We start from the raw sequence: 27,124 nt of genomic DNA on the forward strand, positions 1-27,124 counted from the left end.
AGGAAGGGCATCCAGCTGTAGAAACTCTGCCAAATCAGTCTGGAGCCTGGTGTTGCCATCCGGTTTCACCAGTCCTCAGTCAAATCGTCCAACCCATGCTAGCATGGAAAGCGGACGTTAAACGATGATGATGATGATGATGATACATACATACATACATACATACATACATACATACACATACATGTGTGCATATGAACCTAATATATAATAAAACTGACAAGGTTTTTAATAAAACAATATCCATGCACACATACATACGCAATGTTTGCAAACTAGCCAATTTGATAAGATGCCAGGTTACCAGCTAAAGATTTCAATGTATTTATCTTTTGACTGGTTACTGCCCTGATTGTGGCTTAGACACTTAACACAGGACTGGCAAGTCAACCTAGCTGTAAATCTCCCTTCCTCCCCCCCCCTCTCTCATTCATGCCTTCCTGTCCCTCTCACAATTTAGCACATTAATGGGCTGGTCTCTCTGAAGTTATCTGGTAAGGCCTCTGAATAGCTATCTGTTAGTAAATACAGTTCAATGCATTTAGCCATTGTTGCACCAGAATACTGATATGCGCAGGGTTGAGTTCAATGTTTTCCTGTGAATTAGCTTAAGAATGTATTTGGCTCTGCCATGCTGATTATCCTCTATAGACACTACACGATGCTTTCAGTGATAGCCTTAAGATCTAATTAGAACCATGTGTGTGTTGTTATTGTATAGTTTTTATGAAGCAGACTTATAAACAAAATGTTCCAGCCATGATTAGCTCACTTTATTTTCAGATAGTGTCCTTTTCTTTTTAAGATAGCCAGGTGTAATTTAAGGGGAATTTGGCCACTGTTTCTAGCATGTTTATTGGACCACAGCGAGAGTTACTATTTAGTGACAGTAATGATTTGCTAAAAGAAGTACAGAACTTGAGTGGTAATTTATTTTATCAATTCCAAAAGATAAAAGGCTAAAGGCATTTTCTCCAATGCCCTAATCATTTTGCTTATCCACCACTCTAAATAATAATAATATGGAGCGGGGCTAGTCAATTACCTCTACTCTAGTGCTCAAATGGTACTTGTTATATCAACCCTTAATGGATGAAAGACAAAGTTGACCTTGATGGGATTTGAACTTAGAATGTAAAGACCCAGAAAAATACTAAGTAATTTACTGATGCACTACTAAGTAATTTACTCATGCCCTAACAATTCTACCAGCTTGCCTCTTAGTAGTAGCAGTAGTACTTCTGAATTTAAGCACAAGGCTAACAATTTTGAGTGACAGGGTTAGTCAATTACATTAACCCCAGTACTTGACTGATTAATAACAGCTGCTAGCAGCAGCTTTGAAAAACACACACACACACACACACACACTCCTTCCTTCCTTCCTTCCTTCCTTCCTCATATTACTGTGCTTTGCTTGTCCATATATATCAGATATGTCTGTTTGTTCCTTCTCTATATGAACTATCTGTTATACAGAAATTTCATAACTTTGAAATCAAAAGCTGTAGTATATTTTTCACTTTATAGTATTTAAAAAATTGTGTAATTTACATATATTGTTATGCTGCACATGGCCTCCCGAAACCATGTACAACACAGCAGTCTATGTCCGATAGCTCAGAAGACCTCATAGGCAAGCTCAACAAACCAACTTGCTTAGAGTGGAAGATTCAGTAGTCAAAGAAGTTAGGAGAGTTAAAAATAACAAACAGAACCATTGAGTATAACTAGTATACAAGAACTTTAATTAAGAGACCAATAACATTTATGGAATAAATAAGCAGTTCTTTAAAGAGTTCTTTCATTTACCTCTGAAATGTGTAGACTTCTTTTGGTGAGCTCTTCTTTCGTTCACCAATCTAATGATTTATTTTTTATCTTGTTTTTCTATCTCTTTTTTTTTTTCTGAATGAACTCTTGTTACTTCTGAATTTACTGTACCATTCTGCCTTCCTTACGTTGCCAAGTTCACTATTTTCGCAGCCAGTTCAAAACCTTCCACTGTTCATATTAACCACCAAAACCAACTTCATACTCAACACCTAATACTGTGTCAACTGTTCCACATGAATTTTGCCCAGCACCATTTCACACATCAATCGTGTGGCACCGGCTACTACATAAAGACCTACTCACATCAGCTTTCATCCTGTTGCACATCATCTTCTAGCATGAAGTAACTCACCATGTGGGCAATAATAGTCTTTATACTACACCCACACTGTAAATGTGCACCAAAATCATACCACCTACACCTTAAACAGTCACATGACCCCAAAGAGTTTTTTTTCTGTCTTCACTTGCTAAACCAGAGAGCAGTGTTCTAATTCATGTTGTGCAAATGAGAAATTATCTGAATATATTTTTTTAATTCATAACAATGCACACACACACACACACACACACACACACACACACAACCATCATTCCTGTGACTACTTTCCAAAATGCATGCATTGAATACTTTGATAGACTCAATGCAATGGGTTGAAGGACCATGTCATGCTCCAGTTTCTCAGTTTTGATATGATTTCTATGACGATGTCTTTCCTAATGCCAGGGTATAGTGAGTGCTTCCCTCCACTCTTAGTACTGACACCAGTGAGGTCACCTCATAACTCACAAGACTAAAGCACCTTCTTGACTGAAAGGGAAGATAGGGGATAAGGGCATTGCTTTATGCAAAGCATTGAAAGATTAAAATATGATAGGTTGAGTAAGGACAAGAAGAGATTCATAACAATCTTGCATGTTACAGAGGCAAATGTGGGAGTAGCTGGAGTGGTACCTGAGAAAAAGGGTAAATATAGCAGTAATTAGATGTCAGAATGTATTCTTAAAGCAATATGTCCAAGAAAGTGAATAGAAGAGAGTATAGATACAGAAAAATCAGGCAGTGTGATAGAGTTTCAAGAGTGTAGGAGGAGTGTAAGAGATGGAGGTAGCCAGATGTATATAGGGGATGAATGTAGTGGAAGGTGAACAAAGGGGTAGGGTAAATATGAGTTGAGATTATAATCATAAGAATGAGGGTTGGATGCTAATTGAGAGTAGCTCTCAAAAGCTGGCAGTTCAGAAATGCTAATATAATATAAGGTAACATTACTGACAGCCACAGAATAATACAGTAGATAGGAGATTGATGGAGGTATGAATGATAGGGAGCTAAGGATTTCATTTGAGTGTAGAGAGGGTGAGAGATGGATATAAATATAGGTGAGCAGGCTCATAGTAAGAATGAGGGATGGCTGTCAATAGAAATTAGCTCAGGAGATTGACCCAGATGTAGCGGGAGAGTCTAAAGATATACCTCAAGTAACAGTAAACATTTTTCAGCTTATTATCAACAGGACAAAATTCAGCTATGTGTTGTAAACTCTTTTTTTTTTTCCTTTTCCTATTTGTGCATTTTTTTTTGTACAAGAACATGACGTAGACACACACACACACACACACACACACACACACAAACATTGCGTATTTGATGGCATATAAGATGCATTTTTTTTTTTTTTTTAATGTCAAAGGGAAAAAAATCACTCTGGGTTCTATACACGAAGTTGGGTCTATAATGCATGCTTTAATACACTAAAACTTTTTCCCGGAATATGTGCTGCTGAAACTAGGGTTCCTCTAATATATCCAGGTATCTTTTATGCCATCAGATGTGGTAATATTATAAATAATTAACTGTTTCTTTTAATTTTTTTATTTATTAATTTTTCTATTTATCTTTTTTTATATATTTGTTGTTATTTACAGAAGAGGACTCTGCACTACCTCCGTGGCTGCAAGATTTGATTCTCTGTAGTTGCTTTGTTGACAATTTCCATATTCAAGTGGCAGCAATTTCTACGATGCTGGATTTGGTTAGTCTGACTCAGTCAGTAGAATGTGAGTCTCGTAGCAAAGATGATGGAGGCAGTGAACGGAAGCCATCATCTGGCAATGATGGTGGAACCATATCAGTAGTTATTTTGCCAGCACTGCTGCCCAGGCATCTCAAATATCTTAATAACAATACTCTTTTCTATCAGGTTTGTTTGGTTTTTGACTTTGAATATTTTAAAATGTTTTTAAGTAATAGTGGTTTTCATTTTTCAGCATCTTAAATAGTCTATAGATTATATTGGGTTGAACATTACTTCAAATTTAGATATTTGCACCTGTTATATAAAATGGTATGTTTCTGTGCTTTTGTAAAAATCATGTGATGAATCTATTAGTTAGGATGGAGCTAGACAAAAGGAATTACTTATGGATTAGCTGTGTTTTCAGTGGGTGTAGTGTGCAGACAGAATGATGGGACTCAGGGAGTGTGTGTTTGTATGTTATTGCAGTGAGTTTTTATTTTGTTATCGATTTATTGTATTTGTTGCTGTATTGTGTTGTATGTTGAGAGAATTCAGTGTGGTATGTATGGTTGTGTGTGTGCATGTATAAATGTGTGCTTAACTGTGTTTTGGTGACTATAATGAGAAGTTGTTTGTGATATGGGGAGTGTGTATATGTTTATGTCATTGTTGTGTTATTGTGACTGTTGCTATGTTGTGTATGTTATATAGGACATATGATTGTATGTATTTGTCTAATGTGTGTAGGTGTCACGTAAGTGTATATGATTGTGTTTATGAAGTTATTAAGGAAATTATATGGAAGGTGGGTATGTGTATTCATGGGAAAGGTGATGCTTTTGTTACATGTGGGTTTGGATGTGTCTAAATGTGTGTGCTTGAGGAGTGATGTGTATGCTAAAGAGGTTTTAGTAGTGATTGAGTCCATAAAGAATGAAGATAAGTTCTCCTTCATGTTGGAGGTAAAAGTTTGGAAAACGTCTGTGTAGGGCTAGGTTGAACATTGAGACATGCTAAGTTTAGTGTTTAGCAGGACAGTAATGGCATGCAAAAAGAGAATCAATACCATAATGTGGTTTTCTGTATTGTGAAACTTATTTTCTTATTGACTTCCATGTTGCAAATTGAAATGTATTCCTATAGAATTTTTCTAAAAAGAAAAAAAATTGTACAGTCACTTTTATGCATGAAAGTATTTTTAACAACACACAGTACAATATGCATAACCATTTGAAGAGAAATACATTAGGAAATAAATGAGAATAAACATTCAGCTTCCATTTTAGTGATCATTGTATTTCTTGACCTGTTACATACAGTCTGATTGTCAATCCACGTAGTAGAGAAGTTCCATATTTAGCATCAGATCAAATTCATGAAGAAGCAATGTCCAGGCAAGTAATGAAATAACCATTACAAATCATTATCCTTTTTTTGCCTATTGCCTTCACTTACATCTGATGGCTTCTTTCAGTCATCTTAAATAAGTGTAATGTTCTATATTGCATATCTGTTAAAATTAAAATGTACAGAATCACACAGTGGTGACAGACAAATCCATTCCAGATATATATTACTCCTAGTATATATCAGGAACTCACCTGTCATAGATGACAAATGAAGGTTCCACCATTTCTAGATGAATGATCTGCACAAATTATTTGTTTATATTGATCAAATGTATGTGCTGTACATTAACTCATTCCCTCCATCAACTTGACATTGTCTGAATAGGTGCAAAATGTGTCACATGTCAGGTATCAAAGTGGATGCAGTGCAACATGAAGTGAAGTGTTTTGCTGAAGAACACAAACATCTGCCCAGTTGGGGAATTGAAGTCACAATCTCATGATCATGAATGCAACACCCTAACCACTAGGCCACTGCCCTCATATAGTTTACAAATATGCTTTGTGTGTGTGTATGTGTATATATATATATATATATATATATATATATAAAGTTTATTTGTGATTTTTAGATTTTAAAATTTATCCAAGCTTTCTGTTTACCTTATAAATAGCAACATATGTGTGTGCATGCATTTATATATTGAATCATATATCTTTATGCTTATTGTAGATGGTTGCACAAAATTTATGGAATCATCTTGATGCATCTACTTCTAATAATCATCAAAGGAGTGTGGAATTGTTCCAGCAACTGCACCAAGTAACACCAAACAGTTGGGTCTGTGAAGATGTGATTGGCAGTGCTCTTGTTGGAGATGAACCAGTAAGTTCTCACATTTCCTGCCTTGTGTTAGAGCAGGGATAAACAACTACTTTTTATCATGGCCCATTTTTTAGCATTGATTGTTTTTTTGGGGGGGTTTTGATGGGGGGGGGGTATTCATGACCAACATGTATATCTTGTCTTACATATGAAAATATCTTTCATTTATACCCATCCATATTTCCATTACTGCCAATGTTTATGTAAGCAAACATGAAACCAATCTGACACAAAAGACTATCTAAAAGTCATCAACTGCTCAATGGATTGCAAATTCAATAAAATTGAGAGAAAAAAACTTGTAAAAAAAGGCCCACATAGAAGAGCTCAGTGGCTTATTTTGACCCCTTCTTCAGAGATTGTTACACTTTGTTAGGATTTCAAAGAAAATTATTTGCAGTGATTCTTTTTTTTCTTGCTCTTTATATTTTGAGTTCAAATTCCACCAAAATCAACTTCACTTTTTATTCCCCTGGATTTGATTAAAGTACCAGTCAAGTACTGGAGTTGAGTTAACCGACCACACCACTATACCAAAACATTCTGGTCTTTGTACCTATGTTAGAAACTTTTGATACTGTTTTTAACCATATTAAAGGTTGAAATAGTGATCATTTGTTTGTTAACATATTTGTTTCTTAAAAATTATTATTAATCATAAAAATAAATGACATTTGAATGTTAGAACAATAGACATAGCAACACTTTACAGTAATTATATTCCTGTATATTCTGAATTCAAATTTCACCAGGGTAACATTGCCTTTATTCTTATGACAGTCAGTGCAATCAACTGTCACCTTTTTTGTGTGTTTGCATTTTCTTTTTCCCCAAAATGTGTGGCATTATGCCTAAGTTGGAGATCATCATTATCATTTTTATTATAAAAGATTGTGAATGCCAGATTTGGTTGAAAACCAAACATGCCAGACTGCAATGCTGCTGTTCTGCACTATCAGACACCCGCTACTTTTCCACCCACCTCCTCTGCTCCACTCATTCCTACACACCTCAAGCTTTGAAGGTCCACTCTGGCACCTTATCTCCACACTTTTTTTCACTTTTCACCTCCACCCTATCATTTCCACCTTCTCTTCTAAATGTGAGTCATGGAGCATCTCAACAGAAAAAAACCTGTTCTGCTCTGACCCTTTTCTCTCGTACTTTACTCCTTTCTAATTGTCATCTCCTGGCATAATCTTGTCCTCCTTGGGGTTTGTAGTCTTGCAAGCAGCATAGCAACCTCACTAGTGTTGGTGGTATGAAAAAGGCACCTAGTGTATGCTGTAAAGTGGTTGACTTTAGGAAGGGTAACTTTACCAGTGAAGACAATGGCTTACAATGCAGCCCTTGGACCCATCAGATCCTGTCAGACTATCCCATGGAAGACAAATGTTAAATGACAGTAACATCTTGTGAGGAATTAATTACATTCTTAGATGAAATTCCACCATGGTCATTTTTACCATTCATTATCCTTGAGTGCCAATCAAACATTTAATCAAATATATCTCTCCCCCTATTCCCCAAATTTGTGCCATTCTATCACTCTTATTACTAGCAGCAATAATACATCATTACTTGTAGTAAATTAAACAAAAATACTTCATTAAGTTTCTTTGTTCTTCTAAGTATGTTTTCTTGTTTAATCTTAATTATCCAATGAAACTATTGAGTATTTATGAATAATGTATAATTTTTCTATCAATTTTTGTTTTTTAGAATAAACGCATTGAAGCTTTCCGAAAATTTACTGTTCTCTGGCATTTAATCCGTGATAAGAAAACTAGTCGTGCCCCTGGAATGCCTCTCAGAACATTTGATCGGTAAATATCGACTTCAGATTTACTGTTTAAATACTAATAAAGCACTTGCTATTCTCATACATTTCTTATTCCTTATAGCAAATAAATAAGTGTATTTGCATATTTTCAGGTCAATGTTTGCAGTATTAGATAGTCTCCGGGAAGATACAAGTTCTGCGAAAACACTAGCTAGTACTTGGTTAATGCACACTATACAGCGTGGTGGCATTTACAGAATTTTAGAACCTACCCTTCTTATTCTCTTGCATCCAGATACTGCCAGGTTTGTTATATTTCTATATAAGCATTTGCTACATTTTATATTTTACCTCACTGATCTCTCAATGTTAACCTTCTATTAGATGATTAGACAGACTGACATACATACATGTCAATATGTACGTCAGATTCCAGCCAAAAGAAATTAATACTAAATTTGTAGAGAGACATGTCAAGGTGTGAAATCCAACCTAAATTACTACTTCAAGTTTCATATTGAGTGTAGTGTTTGTGTGTGTCCGGTACAACATCTATGAGGCCAAGGTACAAGAATATTGGCAACATAAGATCAAAGCATAATTCTGCTAACTTCCATGGTTGAGAAATTAGGGATCAGAAAGATATCTAATCAAAAAAGGGGGTTTGGTCTCAACAATATGCAAATATTCTGATTTTATAAATGTTTTCTAAAATACACTTCAATGAAAAATGAATGTTAAATTAAACTATAGGTGCAGGAGTGGCTGTGTGGTAAGTAGCTTGCTTACAAACCACATGGTTCTGGGTTCAGTCCCACTGCGTGGCACTTTGGGCAAGTGTCTTCTACTATAGCCTCGGGCTGACCAAAGCCTTGTGAGTGGATTTGGTAGACGGAAACTGAAAGAAGCCCGTCGTATATATGTATATATATATATATATATGTATGTGTGTGTGTCTGTGTTTGTCCCCCCAAGCATTGCTTGACAACCGATGCTGGTGTGTTTAGGTCCCCGTAACTTAGCGGTTCGGCAAAAAGAGACCGATAGAATAAGTACTAGGCTTACAAAGAATAAGTCCTGGGGTCGATTTCCTCGACTAAAGGCGGTGCTCCAGCATGGCCGCAGTCAAATGACTGAAACAAGTAAAAAAGCTATCAAAGATTATTCACTCCAACTCGTAACATTATATATTTTCTTTCTCTGGTTTAAGGAAGGATGACTGAAGCTTTGGTCTATGATGTGCATCTATACTGAAGTAGCAGATGGATTTGTTGACATAAAAGGTTTACTTATAATGTCGAAGACTATTAGTTACAGACACACATAGAAACATGTATCACACTTATTCACATGAAGGCCACACTCTGTGAAGCTTGAAGTGATAAATTAGGCTGGATTTCACAACATGACATATCCCTCTTCTTAATTTTACTTAATCTCTTCATTGTACCAGAATCTGATATATGTGTTTGTAACTGTATGTCTGTCTATATATTTGTTTTAATCAATAATTAGTGTTTTAAGTAAAGATTTTGTCAAAATTTTTTAACATTTGTGATACTCTGATTATATCGTTAAAGAAGTGATTTTAAATTCTCAATCGCAGAATAATGCTAATAATATAGCCTGAACAGGATAAACTACCCCTAATTTGCAGAGAAAAGTGTAGGTGGCTAGCTGTGGACACGACCTCACATCCCCGTGATTACATGTCATGATGCTTTGACCGATTAAGCTAAACTACCCACTACAAATTCCTCTGCAAATTAAGATATATAGATCTCGCTTTATGAGACGCTCTCATATGTTAAATTCAAATTACGACAAACGTAAATAAACAAACGAAGTTTGCTTTTAGAAGCGTTGAGATGTCTTTTAGAAAGTTAAAGAAGTGATTTTAAATTCTCAATCGCAGAATAATGCTAATAATATAGCCTGAACAGGATAAACTACCCCTATTTTGCAGAGAAAAGTGTAGGTGGCTAGCTGATTATATCATTTTAATGTTCTGCATCAGTTTGAAGTCATTATTTATTTGTATTTTAATTGCTCTTTCCAGAATATCCATACAACATGTAAATATCCATCAACCCCAAAAAGTGAAGCTATCAGATGTGGATGAGGATAAATCAGACACCAAAATCTTTGCCATCAGTAGCGAAGGGGGAAATGTTATTTATCATGTTAGTTCTAAAACCAAAAATATCTCAAAGAAGAATGTTGAAGAACTGAAATCTTTTGCTTTAACTGTAATGAACGAAAAAGGATCTGGTGTTTTGACTGCTTCAACTAGAGCACAAATTGATATGCCCTTTGACAGGGTGAACCCAGAGAATCTCAAGCTCCGAATCAATCCCTTTGGTGGATCAGAAAATTCTCTTGATCGGCTTATATTTGATGGATTTGAGCTTCCACCGCCTGCTCAAAATTTTGATCTAAGAAGCATCCGACGTTTAACAAAGGAAACTTGTTTAAAGGAAGGTATATATTTTGATGAGAAGGACCAACTGGATAATACTGATCCCACAGAAGATCAGCCTACTGGAGTTAAGCAAGAGTTAGCTGGCACAGTCACTGATGATCCATCCAATAATGTGGTCACTGTTGAGGAACCTGCAGGTGAGACTAGTGAAAATATTGTCACTGGTATTCTGGATGATCTTGTTAACAAAGTAACAAGGGAGCCACTGCTTTTGAGCAAACAAGTCGATATTCCCGACGATTTCTCTCTTCCAGATGGTAAATCTGGCTCCATGTCTAAAGACAGTAGCGTCCTTGATGATGAGGATCTCCTGAATGCTATTGATAAGAGAGGGTTAGAGATTGATTCTCCAACTGGCAGTGAATCCGATCTCTCTAGACCATTTGGTAGATCATCAAATAACGTTAGCAACAATTTAGATGAAAATGAAGAAGAAGCTACAGGTATACACACATTGCATATGCATATACTTCTCTATGTGCAGAAATATGACTGTCAGCAAACTCTCTATGCACTGTCGACCCTCAAGTCTATGCTTGTAACATGTCCTCGGCTCATGGTTACTGCCATGGCAACAACCAGCATCAGTAACAACAGATTACAACAGTTACCAAAATTGCAGATGCTTCTAGCAAGACACCGAAAGTCAGTTTTTGGAAATAACTTCTTTGGAGAATTACCATCTGATGTGATATCAAACTACCGGACAAATATGTACTTAGAAATTGTGATTTCTCTTTGCTTATACTTCATCCGATCATACTATCCAAATCTGATGATGAGCAAGTTATCACTTGAAGAACTTCATGGTAACAAAGAGGTTCACATACTCAGTGCTGAAATTCTAACCCATCTTGTATCAGAGTTAATCCATATAATGAAAGAAAGTGGTAAAAGTTTTGTCTCTTACATCAGTGATCTTTTGATGAAATGCAAGCTGCAGAAAGCTATTCTACACTCTGTTTTGGCAAGCGTCTACAATTCACGCCAGATATCAGACAATGTCATGCATCGAGTGAGTTTCACTGAAACTATTATATCCTTTAACGAGGACAGCTTAGAACAAAGTGCTAATGAAACTTTTCAAATAAAGCTATTAAATCTGTTGCTTGTGATGATTATGTTGGAGGGTCATATTCAATTAATTAAGGGAAGTCCAAATCCAACCAGTGGGGATTCAGCAAATAATGATAATACATCTTCATCCGTTGACTGGGATCGCACAAAAGTAAACTTTAATCCTTCTCTGTCACGTGTACGTTATAACTCAGGACGGCCCATTGTCCAACAAGGCATGTTTTTGTCTGCAGTTCTTAGCGCGCTCAAGCAATCTCATCGAGCCCATATGCATCGTCACTGGATTTCCATGGTAACAGCTGCCCTGCCACATATGGGAAAGGCCATGGCTTTGGTTGTTATGAATGTTGTTTCACAGCTTTGCCGCAACCTTGAATCAATTTCATCTTTGTATACAACTCCAAAGGATGAAAGGTAAGCATCTGTTATAGTTCATAAATGTTACCGTAAATTTTCATAAATTGTGTGCTAATACATAAATGTGCACACGTATGCATGCGCATACACATGTACAATGTATACTATGGGAATGGGAGATATATTTATATAAATATATATATAGATAGATAGATATGTACTTTATGTATAATTACCTGCATTCTGAAGTATAGAGCTACTGCAAACATAATTGCCAAACCTTGTGGAAATTTTGCTGATGGAATCACTTCCACCTCCTCCAAAACATATGTTTAAAGTTTTTGCAACAGTTTCCTTACATTAAAAAAATTTGGTTCTAACTCTGCCATATATACCCATGCACATAGATATGCAGAAATATCTCATTTTATATACCACCATCATCATTTTACATCCACTTTTCCTTACTGGCATGGGTTGGACTTATGGTCCAAATCAATTTTTATTTGGATTTACTTTATTCTTAGATAGATTGGGGGACCTAGTCTTGTATGTTCATCCTGATGTCAAACACTTTATAGTGTGCCCTAGGTGTGTTTCATGCAGTACCTGCACTAAAGAGGTTGTCTTGTTCCCAGTAAAATTAAAGTCCTCTTTGCTTTGCTTTGTTTCCATTTGTTCAAGTCAATATGGCTGAGAAGGTGATAGGAGAAAGGGTGAGAGGAGAGAACTATAGTGATAGATGAGAGAGACAGAGAAAGAAATGAAGATATCAAGCAAGGGATGAAAAAGAAAATTAACATGTTGATAAGGACATTGACTAGAAAACACCAAGAGTAGCATGATGGGAAATGAGTGTGATAGAAGTGACAAGCTGAAATAAGCGAGAGTAAAAGAAATGATGAGTAAGAGAGAAAGAATAATGAATAGTAATGTTGAGAGAAACAGTGTGTTTGGAGCAAGAGTGTGTTAGAGAAGAAAGTAATAAAAAAAGCAGTGATGGCAACTACTGTTTGGTGTTATGATGGAGAGTGGGTAATGGCTAGTAACAGAGCCAGGTAATGGTTGTCTATTGACAACCTGGATGAGAAGGAGGAGTGATGGCTAACTGAACAGAAGGATCATGGTAATTGCACCAAATACAGCCAACTCTAATGCAGACCCTTATTAATCCATTACCTCCCATAATTCTATTAACTGGATTTTTTTTTATGAAACTTTGATTTCTAGCATAAAACAGCCTTAGAAACAGACTGGAATGATCAAAATAACATTTTAAATAGAAATAAGCGAGATATTGGGTGAAAAATTAGCAAACTTCATTTGAATATCAGAAAAATATACCTAGTAGATATAGCAAAAAGGTTAGATATGTGTAAATATTGACAGATAATTACGAAATTTGTAATTTTTAAGTGATCTCATATGAGATCACTGGTAGGTAATGGGTTAAATAGACATTGTGATGGGAGTGGGTGCAGTGACTTAAACAATTTATAATAAAACTGTTTCATTTAGACATTAATTACTTTCAGTTACATTCCTGCTTTATTCACATTTCCACCACTGAGACCTGCATATTGACATAATTCACTTATATTTTCAGGAAGCAACAGATGAAGAGTCTTCCTCCAGACCATGTGTTGACTATGTTAGAAGGATTGACCAGAATTTGTCACTATTGTCTTTTGGACAATAGTTCCCCTGTTTTAATCAATCAACACAGCCTGCCTAATCTGGGGATTCAATCCGCTGTGGATTCATATACTGCCGGCCAGATCCTCACCAATTTAATCCATGTATTCAATCCAGTCAGTGGTAGTCGGGTATGCATGCTGCTGAGTTGTATATTGTTTGCTCATAAATAGAATTTAGAGGAGGGGAGGATTTTATAATACATATTTGTTCTTTGATCTAAAGATAATGAGAAACTTGAGGGTAGGAATGCAGTTTGCTAATTCAACTTGCAAATTCTTTCATCAGTCTACAATAATTTTGTTTTAAGAAAAGGTTCTTGCACTTTTAGTATCATTATTTCAAACAAATTAAAATCAGTTGCTTTTGCAGGATGCATAAAATAAATCGTATACAAATAGTTTGATATCAATAATTCTGCCCTTATTTCAAGCATTTTAAAGATTTTAAACAACTTAAACCTGAAAATACAAATTCAAAAAATATTTTGATTTTTAATATTTAATTAATTGTTCCTTTATGAATGGGTTTCAAAGAACATGTATTTAATATTCTATTGAATCTAAAATATTAATATACATATATATATGATGATATACATATATATATATCATCGACTGTGCAATGAAGGAAATCATCATTTTGGTGATAGCATGTATTTTATCCATCAATTTTTGTATAATTATATAAATTCAATATGATCAACGCATTTATAAATTTATGCTTTTAAAAATAAGTTAGGTATCCATAGTTAATTATCAAATTAGATTTATAACATTTAATTAGATTTTATAAATGGGGGTACATTTTGCTTTTTATATTTCCGTTTGGTGCTTTTTTTAATTGGGTTTGTTTGTTATTTTTATGTAAAAGAAATTAGCATCAGAATTCCAGTTTAATGATGTTCATTTACTTAAATTTTTTTTTTCTTTTTGTTTCTTAAATTTTTTTTTTTTACCAGATTTTAAAATTCAGTAGAATCATAAGTTTTAGCATTAACAAAATTGTATAAATTTAATTTATACACTGATAATTATATCATATATCCTGTAAAATAGTAATTCTGATGATAATATAATTTACTCTTGTTTATTTGATAATTTGTGTTTTGTTTTTAATCTTTCTGTTTTTTTATTATAATAAACAACATTGATACAGTGAATTAGATACATCTCCATCTTAACAGTTAATCTGATTAAAACACTGGAGCTGTCTTTCCTAATTGAAACCTATTTGTCTTGCTATTTGGCTTATTAATTTTAACATCTTCAGTTGCTATTATTAACAAGCTATTTGCTCATTTGTAAGGCTTAAATTCTGCATGCTGCAATTTCACTACATGTAACCTTGTTTATCATTGATTCATTCACCACTGACCAAAGATTAAATGCTATGCTCAATTGTGAACCATGTTACACTTATCACAAGTTGATCTGTGAGTGATAATACCGGTTGGTGACCAAAGATTCTGTTTGTACTGCTAAAATGTACTCCAGCAACCACCCTCATGCTCAACTGCCCAGAATTCACTGTCTATCACTTGTGTTTACATGACTGTGCTGAAAGGTTACATACCCATACCCATCAATATGGGGCCAGTGATCAGAAAAAAACACAAAGGCCCCCGGTCTTAACAAACAATGCATATGAGTGTATTCTCTACAGAAAAAAATAGAGATGAAGAAGACAATACATGACAGTGGAAACTTCATTGTTATGGACCATGAGTTTGGTGCCAATGAAGCTACCATTCGTTCCACTTGCAAAGTGCATGGAAACGATTCATTTATTACTGTGATTTTTTTTTTTTGGTAACCCCACCTCCTCCATAATAAGTGAGGATAGATGTTTTTACAATATAATTATTTTCTTTAATAAATGAAGTATTTTTTATTCATTTTCTAAATAAACATTTGAGCCTTTAAAACTATGACTAGAATTACACTGAGGTTATTTTTAGTATTGGTTCATCTTTAAACATTTTATTTTGTGTATTTTTTTTTTCAGGAGGCCAATTCCCAAAGTGATGCTGCACTTTTAGTACCACTTTTGGAAGCCCGCACACACCTTTTAAGTATACTTCCACGTATAATTGGGTGTATGGCTACTTTATGGAAAGCTATCAATGAATCAGAAGAAAATTTAGCACTTCAGCATAACTGGATTATAGGAGCACCCAAGGTATGAACTCTGTCAACTGAATAAATGTTCTACTGGTTTTAATATCTTTTATTTTCTTTTGGTATATTGTAATAGCATGTAATATTTTTACTACTTAGTATGCAGTTCCATTCATTCACCCAACTTAGTACACTCATCTCTCTATCTCTTTCCCCATTGTTGCATCCAAAACCTCCCCACTTCACTTTGCACTAACCTCTATTCCCACTTCTCCCTCCCCAGCAAATCAGCATTCTGGAATCTTCTTTCTGCTGGTGTCTTTCCTGCAGGTGTTTGCTTCTGACAGGTTATATAGAACATTAATAGCATTAATCTTCCTGCAACTTGAGGCTGTGCACTCTGATACATCTTCATCTTCTCTGTTTTCTAACTGGTAACCATGCATCTTCCCTACAGCATGACACTTGTTCCTGTTCCCTCTATCATATTTTATTTGGTGACCTCACTGGTGCCAGTGTCACATAAAAAGCACCCAGTACCCTCTGTACAGGGGTTTGTGTTAAACTGGCACTCCATCACTTACGACAATGAGGGTTCTAGTTGTTCCAATCAACAGAACAGCCTGCTCATGAAATTAACATGCAAGTGCTTGAGCACTTCACAGAAGTGTCTATCCTTAACGTAGTTCTCAGGGAGATTCAACATGTCAAAGAATGTGACAAGGCTGGCCCTTTGAAATACAGGTATAACTCATTGACCGGAGCATCATGAAATAAAGCGTCTTGCTCAAGGACACAATGCACTGCCAGGTATTGAATTCATGGCCTTATGATATTGAGCCAAATAGCCCAACCACTTGGCCCAGCACCTTCACAGGGATTGGTGCCATGAAGAACATTGATCCATGGAAACTATGTCAAAGCAGATATTGGAGCTTGGTACAGTCCCTAGGCACACCAGTTCATGTTGAAGCATCCAGCCTATGCCAGCATGGAAAAGAAACGTTGAATGATGATGGTAATTAACATTAACCTCACTGGTTTTGGAAAGCCTGCAAAGGTCATATTCACTCCAAACTCAGCAAATAATTAAAAAAACAGCCCTGTTGCTGGAAATGTCACCAAATCCAGAACCAACATTGATAGGGATTGACCCATGTAAAAGTTAATGTATCACTGTCATGGTGAAAATTAGATTAAAAAACAAACAAAAATATAGTGTTGATAATGACAGATGTTGAGATAATATTAGGGCAACATTATCATAACAGTTGTATGGCATAATATTATTTTTTGGCAGTTATAAGCCAATTAGATACTTTGCAGTGCCTAAAATTCTATACCTAGTTGCTCCAAGCTCAAATGGCTGGTTTTCCTTTGCATACTTTTGGAGTTAAATAAGTACATATAATATATTATGATTGATTCCATAAGCATACCTTCTCTTTTGCAAAATTGTTCTTCTTCCTAAACAGATACAATTGTTATTACTAGTTGATTTATATTCATGTCTGTATCTGATGCATTCTGCTCTTAAGCTAAGTATCTAATTAGTAACTATAATTTCATCTGCACTATATATATATATATATATATATATATATATATATATATATATATTGGGTCATCCCATAAATAATGCAATTTTTTCAGTTGCATGAACTTAAAGTCGGAGTGGGACAGGATAAACTTCCTGCATCAACTTGTTATAAAAGCAGGTAGTAATTTTACCTTGTACTTATTCTTGGTGCAAGTTTTGAAGAGGAAGAATGCATTTCAATTTTAACCGTTATTTTTTCAAAGCTTTAATGAAAGTGACAAAGGAGTATATTTTGCTTTATGAGTTCAATAAAGGCAACAATGCAACAGAAAGTGCAAGAAATATTAATGTAGTATATGAGGATCAGAGAATAAGCGCAAGCCAGTGTCAGCGGTGGTTCCAGAAATTCCAAGCTGGAGACTACAGCCTGGAAGATGAGCCTTATCTTGGAAGATCTGTAGAACTTGACAAGGATGTCCTGCAAACTCTGGTGGAACAAAATCCCATTGTAACTGTTTAGGAACTAGCAGAGAAGCTTGGATTTGGTCATTCAGTCAGTGCTAGAAGGAAAATGACCGTCTTTGATTTCAAGACGAAAGGTGTTCTTCCATCAGGATAAAGCTCAACTACATGCAGCGAGGATGACATTCCAAAGACTGGAGCAGTTTGAATGGGAAAGATACCCCACTCATCATATTCACTGGACATGGTCCCATCTGATTATCATTTATTCTGCACTCTTCAAAATCATTTGGATGAAAAATATATGAATTCTGTAGATGAGATCAGAAGAGTAGTAGAGGAGTATTTTTTGTCACTGACAAGTGAATTTTGGAAGAGCATTGTAGAAAATTGAGAGTATATTTTAGATTAATAAAAAAAAATGCATTATTTATGAGATGACCCAATATATATATGTAATAAACGAAGGAAAAAATTCCTTCAATGGGGTGTAAAACATCCAATTCACTGGTATGTCAATTTAATACCACAGGAATAGGGGTACAAGTACAAAATACAAACAATAAATTAAATAGAGAAATACAATCGACAATCTAACAATTTATTTATATAAGACAGGACAGCATAAAAAATTATTAAAAAAACATAAAATGCCAACAATTTGTTTCAACTTATATACATTGATTTATAAACAATTCATATCCATGTATTCAGCTTGATTTTTTTTTTTTTTGTTCTTCAGGTTGTTCGTTCATACATTTTGGAATTTCTCAGTCCTGTTGCTGTTCCTCATGGCTGCAATTTACTTGGCTCTGTTGCTGTTGCCTGGAATGACAGAAGACGAAAAGTTCCTGGTTATAATAAAAAGGTATCATGTTTTAAAAGAGATGAATAATAATTGCTCAGTAATAAAAGGTAAAATGACAATTATCAATTTTGGAAACATTCCAGGGTTTTGAGTATTTTACTTTTATTAATGTCTTAGAAATACTACACTAGCCTCACCTGCTTTAGTCTCAATCAAAACTAGTTTGTCTTATGTTACAAGTTTTTACTTTTATATTTACTTTGTACAGAAGTGGATATGGTGCAGGTGCTGTGTGGTTAAGATAATTGTTCCCCAAATACTTAGTTACTGGTTCAGTGTCTTTGCATTGTACCTTGGGAAAGTGTCTTCTACTATAGTCTTGGACTAACCAAAACCTTGTATTAGAAATTGAATGAAGCCCACCATGTGTGTGAGTGTATCTTCATGTCTTGGTGTTGCATCATAGTTGTAAATGAGTGTCACTGTCATACAAGCAATGTTATTCCTTTCCAATATTCTGCAAAACATGTCTGGCCATGGGGAAATATATTAACTTGCTAGGAAACAGAATGAGTGTCTGCCTGTAGAAAATTTACCTCAAACTATCTGACAATGCAAGCATGGAAAAGTGGACTTTAAAATGAACAATGATTTCTGCATTTATTCATCATCATCATTGTCCAATGTCTACCCTCCATGCTGGCATGGGTGGGATGGTTTGATAGGAGCCAGCCAGGCAGGAGCCTGCACCAAACTTCTGTGACTGTTTTAGCAGGATTTCTACAACTAGATGCCATTCCTAACACCAACCATCCAACAGGAAGGATATTCTATAACTCATGAATCTGCATATTTTCACTGCATCTATAGAAGACAGCAGTTACAAAAAGGCCACTGAAAAGATTCACTCACCTATGCACAACAACTACTAATTCCTTGTTACCATTATTTTATTCTCTTACTACCACTACTAAGGTTTCCGCTCCACTAAACTGACAAGCTGCATGCCAGTTCTTCTTACTAGAAGTTACAGCCTTTTAGAACGCCTTCCCTATCCATGTTTTCCTTTCATGAATCAAAACATAGATATTCAAGTTGAGCAACTGAATTAAGCTCACTTGACTAAGAAGAAAGAGGCCTGCAAATGTCATCTAGGTTGTCCCCTTCATCCACTAATTAAATAGTTTCTAAAGAAAGACAAATATTTTAGTATTGAATTTTTATCTATTTCACTAAACATTCTTCCTCTCCCCAATTTAGAGATTATTCTATTTTTAAAGAATATTATTTTTCTTTGGGGAAAAAAATGGTAGCTACTAAATAATTTTTTTTAAATATTTTTAGCTACTGAAATTTTTTTAATACTAAAAAGAGTGATAGTTAATGCAACATTAATTTTCATTTGAAAACTATTAATATGCTTATTAAGATATAAATTTTATTTAATTTCAGGTAATACCGGTACCTTGTGAAGACCAACTTCTATTAGTTCAACTAGTGGATGCCATAAAAGTGTTACCAACTGATACTTTGGTACAAACAGTGAAACAAGTACTTAAACAACCACCACCTTGTGATCTTGGACAAACAAAGGTGAAAGAAGTTACCATTTTTTCTGTCAATAAGTTATTTTTAATTTTTGATTTCTTGCAAAAATCCTTTTCATATGAATTACTTTTGAACACATCATAATAGATAGATCGCAAAAACGCATTAAGTTTGCAGTTAGTTTTGAGCATTAATAATCACACTTAAACTCCAACTGATTTTCATGGTTATAGACAATGAATTTCCTTCTTTGATATAATAATAAAACAAAAAGATAAATGTTAACATCAAATAAGTTATAATATAGCATAATCTTTTTTAGTGCCAAATGAAATCTGTGAAGCTTGTCTAATATTTGTCTACAAAGAAAAATTGAAATTTCATCTGAAATATACTGTTGGTCATTGTCTTCACTATGAAGAAATACCATATTTATTCATGTATAATATGAACTTTTGGCCAAATTTTTAAACCTAGACATTAAGAGTATGCAATGAAAAACTACAAATTAATGCTATCTGATTTTCTTTTTAAAGATCTAAATTATTTGTTCAATTTATGTCCCATAAAATTACATGAAATACTTTTTGAATATTTGTTTAAAATATTTATTGATTCTCTGAAAATATAAAATGTTCTTTCAATCTTAATTTTATAAATAAAAAAATCTCGATTGAATTTTGGAATAAATGCACCCACATCCCTATCCTGTAATTTGTTTATATTTAATTTTTCTTTAAAAAATTTTGAGAAGAACTGATGATTAGGATAGCATATTCTAATAAAACTAAATTTTTCTTTTTTTCTTTTTCTTGAATTCTCTAGTTTAAAGAGTTTTTTTTTTTTTAAATACAACTAGCAGAGTGACCTGGCTATACCTAGATATAGAATCAGAGTTACATGAGACAGACGAGTGTATTTAATAGAGGATTGGCTCCTTTTTCCAACAAGTGACACAGAAATCTTGCTTGATGATTCATGCAAGAATATACATTTACATACAATAGCAGGGTGTTGTTTGAGGGAAATTTAGCTGCCTGATGGTAAGCCCACTAGAAGCAGCCTATTATTACATTATTGATATGGGACTTCTATTGGCATGACACCATTTCTAATGTCTTCACATTAGAAATGGTTACTGCTGCTATTTTATATAATTTCGTATTTGAGGGGCTTGATATATAGAAACAATTCTCAGTTCAAGTAAATAACAATTTTGTTTGTAGATTCTTTTAATCCTGTGAACTCTTTAATTGGTTTTATTGTTTTTGTGATATTTGGTTCCAAATAAGTTAGAAAATAGGATAGTTTTCAATAAACATTGAATATATATCAACAACACTGTGTTATTTCCACAATGTTAACTCTACACCAGATGCACTTTTATAGTTCACTTCTGTGAAGTTCAAAGGTCACTCTTGAATTTGTCTTTTGTCTTCTGAAGTATTTCAGTGTATTTTACACAACAATCAAAATTAATCTAACTGTATCACTGTATCAGTCAGACTATCAGTTATACACTGCTCGTCATAATGTACTTCCAATTCTTTCTTGATTGTGCCCTCTTTTCCATCATGGCCCAAATTAACTAAATTGTTTTCCCATTATCATAGAAGGATATCTAACCATGAGAAATCCAAGTAAACTCTTTTTTTTTTCTATACAGCATGAGAAGTCTGTACATGAAAGATATTTTTTCCCTTATTTTCTTACCCATAACTATTTCTACACATTTTAGACAAATGCTTCTTATATGCATGAATAAATATGGAAGTTCAAATTTATCCTACCTGTATGTCATCATATTCCTATAATCATCTTTTAATTACGAACTACTGCTTTTAATTTTAGCCACCTTTATCAGTTTTGTTTCGTAAAATATATTGAGTCACCCTCTTTAGATCTATCCATAAAATATGGACATATTGAAATAATTATTTTTCAACTTACATGATGCTACTTTAAAGATTATATTAGTTCTTACTCTTTCTTTTCTTGTTAAAAAAATATATGTTTAGTTGAATAGTTTTGTTTTTTTTATATTTATGATTATATTGTGATTTATTTGCTTTCATTATTTAGAAATCTGTTTCTCTTGAGATCAACATGCTGCAGTTCTTCTATGCATATATCCAACAAGCATCTGTGCAACAGCTTCTGGATTCTAAGCAGTCATTGTTGTCTTTATTAAAAGAAGGTCAAGCATTAAACCTTTCACCACCTGGATTATTTCTGTTGTTAGAGTAAGTAATATGGCAACAATACATTTACCAATTAATTGATTCATCAAAAATGTTTTAAGAAGTTGCTTTATAATGACAGTGTTTTATACTACTATAAACTATAACAGTCTAATTGAATGAAAAACTAAAAATCTGGCGGTGTTACAAGTGATTTATCATAATTTCTCTTTTAAAACTTGGCATATATTATTGAGTCACTCAGAAACTGGCAAGTATCCTGTTACTTGTTTGATTTGAGTGTCAGCTCAGACATTTTGGTCATGTTGCTCAATTTTCCTATTTGGATCCTGCGTACCGTGTTTTCTTCTCTGTAGATCTGGCTGGGGTGATGATTGGTGTTGGTTGGTCATGCACCTCATGGTCACAACAGATGAGAAAGTATTTCACACAGATAGGAACTGACCGGAACACTGCTTGGAGGGTTGCCCAGGCTGACCTGAGGATATACTGACAAATGGCAGATACAGAGATGTGCTGCAATGGCACACATGCTATACCTGACCTGATATACCAAAGCATAATATTTATCAGCATGTCATGTTAGGTGAAAGTTTTTGTGTTTTGTTTTTTTTATTTTAGGAGAGGAGTACAATTGATTGTTTCAACTTCAATATATTACTGGTATTTATTTATTTTGACCCTGTTCAAATGACACTTGATGTTAGCAGGTTTTGAATTTAGGGCCTTAATGAAATAAAGTTCTTAGCTATATCTAGTGATATCAGCACAGGTATGCCTGTGTAGTTAAGAAGCTTGTTTTCCAGCCATGTGGTCTTGGGTTCGGTTCCACTGCATAGTACCTTGGGCAAATCTATTACAGCCGGAGCTGGCCAAAGCCTGTGAGTGGATTTGATAGGCGGAAACTGAAAGAAACCTTGTATGTATGTGTAAATGTCCTTGCCTAGACATCATATGATGGTTATAAATGAGCATTACCATCATACAAGCAATGTTCATTTCCAGTTTTCCAGTAAAAACATGTCAGGCCATGAGAAGATATTACGTTGCTTGGAAACAAGTGAGGGTTAGCAACAGGAAGGGCATGTGGCCATAAAAAATCTGCCTCACTAAACTCCATCTGTTCCAAGTAAGCAAGAAAAAGTGGGTACTAAATGACAGAGATTTGGTTTCAGCACAATTGTTGAATGACTGTTGAAATTTCAAGACAGAATAAAAATTGTATGTAATTACAAATACAACATTTTGTAGTACCCAGCTGATATGTCTGAGAACTCTTTATTTTATATGCTTCACATTGTTCACAGTTGCATTAAGAGAATCACTATCTACTATGTACTTAATATTTATTTTATTGTTTAATAGGGTTTGACCACTCCAGTTTATTAGTTTGAAAAACTAGAAAGAAATCAATTGATGATGGTGTTATGGTTTAAGCCTACTGGATTAAACTATAAAACTGTTTGCTACAGAATAAATAATCCTTTCTATTATAGACATAAAGCCTGAAATTGGGGGAAGGGGAATAGTTGATTACATTGACTCCAGTACTCAACTGATACTTAATTTATTGACCCTGAAAGGATGAAAGGTAAAGTTGACCTCAGTGGAATTTAAACTCAGAATGTAGTGACAAGCAAAACACTGCTAAGCATTTAGTCCAGCATGCTAACGATTCTACTAGCTCGCCGCCTTCTATGAAAGAAATAATGTCACCACTATGTTATTAACAATAAATATTCTAGATTGTAATGATCTGTTTGTTAAAAGAATGCTTGTTTTTTTTTTTGTACACATAATGATTATTTTAGTATAACAACATGAATAAAGTACATTTTTGTTTCCAGCATTAACACTTTATTTGAAATATTTCACCAGATAAATACATAATCTACATCAAATTGAAACTTCTATTTAACTTTAATTCTTTAGCATTCAAATTACTCTGTCAAATATAATACCTGTTTATTCACATTGTTTTGAATTAATCTTTCATTATCTCATAGCTCCATCAATGATGTTTATTTTTAGAATTACATTGTTGGGTAAGTGTGAGAGGCCAGATCTGGCTCAGTCTGAACATAAAACAGGCAGAATGTTTGAACCAAATACTGTCAATTTAAATACTAAGGAGTTAAAGATAATTTTGACAAATGCATATATTCAGTTTGAAATAGTCTACATCTTTCCAAGCTGATAGATTTCAAAATATTTGTATGTATTTAATTTCAGGATTTTGAATGAATTTGTACAAAGGATACCAAGTATGGAAGATAGAAAAAGCCAAAAAGATATTCAGGTAAAAAAGTATTTCTTACTCTATATTGGTTTGATTTATTGATTTTTTTTTTTAGTTCTTTAGATTGACTATATAATGACTTGTAGACACGTGGTATTTCATTATGCAACTATAATATACCATTCATCATGGTCCCCCATCATCGCTTTTGAGAGACTCAACATTTTGAGGTCAGTCTTCACTTCATCCTATGTCTTCCTAGGTTTACCTCTTCCACATATTTCTGCCATGTTTAGCACTAGGCACTTTATACAGATGTTCTCATCTTTCCACATCACATAATCATACCAGCGCAATCCTCTCTCCTGTTCACCACATCTGATACTCCGTATGCTTAATTTTTCTCTAAACATATTTGTAATTTTTCATACATGGACTCAAACATTGCACATCTATCAGAGCATACTTGTTTCATTTATTTCAAGTCTTTGTATGTCCACTGCCTGCACAGCCCAAGTTTCACAGCCAAGTAACATAACTGCTCATACACTGGCATCATACAATCTGTCTTTCATTCTGAAAGGAGGCCTTTTGTTACCAACAGAGGTAAAAGTTCTCTGAACTTTTTCCAGCCAATTCATATTCTAGTAACTATACTTTCAGAGCATCCTCCTTCACTGCTAATTAGGTCATCTAGATAACAGAAACTTCTAGGGATCCTCCTGAGCATTTCAGAACATCTATTTCCCATGTGTTCTGTCTGTTTTCTTGCTAATTATAACTTTACTCTTTCTTTTTATATATATACATATATATAAATGTTTGTTTTTATTTGTTTTAGGACATTGCTCAAAAGCTTGTAGAAGCAGTGAGCACAGTGGCAGGTCTATGTTTAGAACAAACTACTTGGCTTCGAAGAAATCTTGCAGTGAAACCAGGACCTCAAACTGATATTCTAGAAACTGAAGAAGGTGAAGTAACTGAAGAAAGTGGTTAGTTTTACCAACTCTTTTGAAATATATATATTATTTATTTTATTATCTTATGTTATTGGACAATAAATTGATTATAAAATATGTCTTAGTAAACATTAATGTAAAATACCATATTTGCCAGCATATAAGATATGTTTTTTATAATTTTTTGTATCTATTAAAAAGCCGTCTTGTGTTTCCTGCGGCTGTATTACAAAAGGGTGGGGACTGAGTATCATAGGCTAGAAAGCCAGATGTGCATATTTTTGCTAAGTGCAATAATTGTTAGTGGCCAATTGTTGTAACACAAAAGATCTTAATGAAACAGACAAGTTTCACATAGTTTATGGCAGTTCCCTTGATCAAAATATAAACAACTATAGAGTAAACCTGAAAGAAGATGAAGTTAAAACGCAGTATTCATATAATGTAGTTTAAATATAATAAATTCATGGTTTCATACTTTATTCCAGTACACTGTCACAGCGTTGTATTTACATGCACAGAATCAGACATTTTTCTTATACAAAACTACTTTAAAATGTCTTTCAAAAGGTGTATGATGAAACATTCTAAATTTGTTTTCACTACAAAATATACTTGTAAAATAGGGGTGCATCTTATGTGAGAGTACATCTTATATGCTGGCAAATATGGGAGGTTAAAATTTTCAAGACTATTAATCTTATTATTTCTTTAGGGCAAAATGAGTAAAAGAAAATGTTAACAGCGTAAAAAGTTTGAGTTCTTTCAATACTGATCCCCTAAAAACTTGATATTTATTAACATTTTTATGTAGCACAGTTTTTAAAGTGACTTTGGAAAATGCCATTATTAATTAATCATTAAATCAAAAAAGAAAATGTAAACCTTAATTTTGCTCTGAGATATTTGTTAAAATGCAAATAAGTTTGTAATTTATCAAATTACTGGCAGAGTCATTAGCATGCTGGACAAAATGCATAACAGTATTTCATCCATCTTTACATTCTGAATTCACATTCTGCCAAGGTCAATTTTGCCTTTCATCCTTTTGGGAATTGATAAAATAAGTACCAGTCAAGTACTGAAGTCAATGAAATCGACCAGCCCCTTCTCACAAAATTTCAAGCTTTGTACCTATAGCAGAAAGGATTATTATTATCATTATTATTGATTGAAACTTTCCGTAGTTTATTACTGTGCCAGTATGATACTTTATGATTTGTAAAATACTGTTCATCTTTTTATTGCAGATGTAGAATTGGCAAATTTGGCCGAAAGGAAAGTCATTGAGCCTCAACTTCATTCAAATACAGATGTGAAATACTGTGTACAGGCTTTAACCATATTGGCAGAGGTAAAAACAAAAGATCAGTTACTTTCTTATGTCTTCAATTATATATATATATATATATATATATTCATATATATATATATCATCATCATCATCATCGTTTAACGTCTACCTTCCATGCTAGCATGGGTTGGACGATTTGACTGAGGACTGGTGAAACCGGATGGCAACACCAGGCTCCAATCTAAATTTGGCAGAGTTTCTACAGCTGGATGCCCTTCCTAACGTCAACCACTCAGAGAGTGTAGTAGGTGCTTTTACGTGTCACCTGCACGAAGGCCAGTCAGGCGATACTGGCAACGGCCACGCTCGAAATGGTGTCTTTTATGTGCCACCCACACAAGAGCCAGTCCAGGGGCACTGGCAACGATCTTACTTGGCTTGCCGGGTCTTCTCACGCACAGCACATT

General features: G+C 34.2%; 1 protein-coding gene across 5 annotated transcripts in view; it reads left to right on the plus strand.

Moving 5' to 3' along the window:
* The window catches only part of LOC106884379 (protein dopey-1), a 136,711-nt gene that overhangs the window by 69,105 nt on the left and 40,482 nt on the right, over positions 1–27,124 (plus strand). For 3 of the 5 annotated variants that reach the window (XM_014935736.2, XM_052967989.1, XM_052967997.1), the window contains exons 9-21: positions 3,766–4,040; positions 5,940–6,092; positions 7,815–7,918; positions 8,028–8,180; positions 9,935–11,848; positions 13,398–13,617; positions 15,494–15,667; positions 18,351–18,476; positions 19,869–20,009; positions 22,047–22,207; positions 24,398–24,464; positions 25,246–25,396; positions 26,614–26,717. In XM_014935736.2, the coding sequence (XP_014791222.1) occupies positions 3,766–4,040; positions 5,940–6,092; positions 7,815–7,918; positions 8,028–8,180; positions 9,935–11,848; positions 13,398–13,617; positions 15,494–15,667; positions 18,351–18,476; positions 19,869–20,009; positions 22,047–22,207; positions 24,398–24,464; positions 25,246–25,396; positions 26,614–26,717 (3,743 nt within the window). The remainder of the gene's footprint in view (positions 1–3,765; positions 4,041–5,939; positions 6,093–7,814; positions 7,919–8,027; positions 8,181–9,934; positions 11,849–13,397; positions 13,618–15,493; positions 15,668–18,350; positions 18,477–19,868; positions 20,010–22,046; positions 22,208–24,397; positions 24,465–25,245; positions 25,397–26,613; positions 26,718–27,124) is intronic. The other 2 variants (XM_052967995.1, XM_052968000.1) reach the window with 2 other exon arrangements.

The sequence above is a fragment of the Octopus bimaculoides genome, chromosome 1 (assembly GCF_001194135.2).
Source record: "Octopus bimaculoides isolate UCB-OBI-ISO-001 chromosome 1, ASM119413v2, whole genome shotgun sequence".
Classification (NCBI taxonomy): domain Eukaryota; kingdom Metazoa; phylum Mollusca; class Cephalopoda; order Octopoda; family Octopodidae; genus Octopus; species Octopus bimaculoides.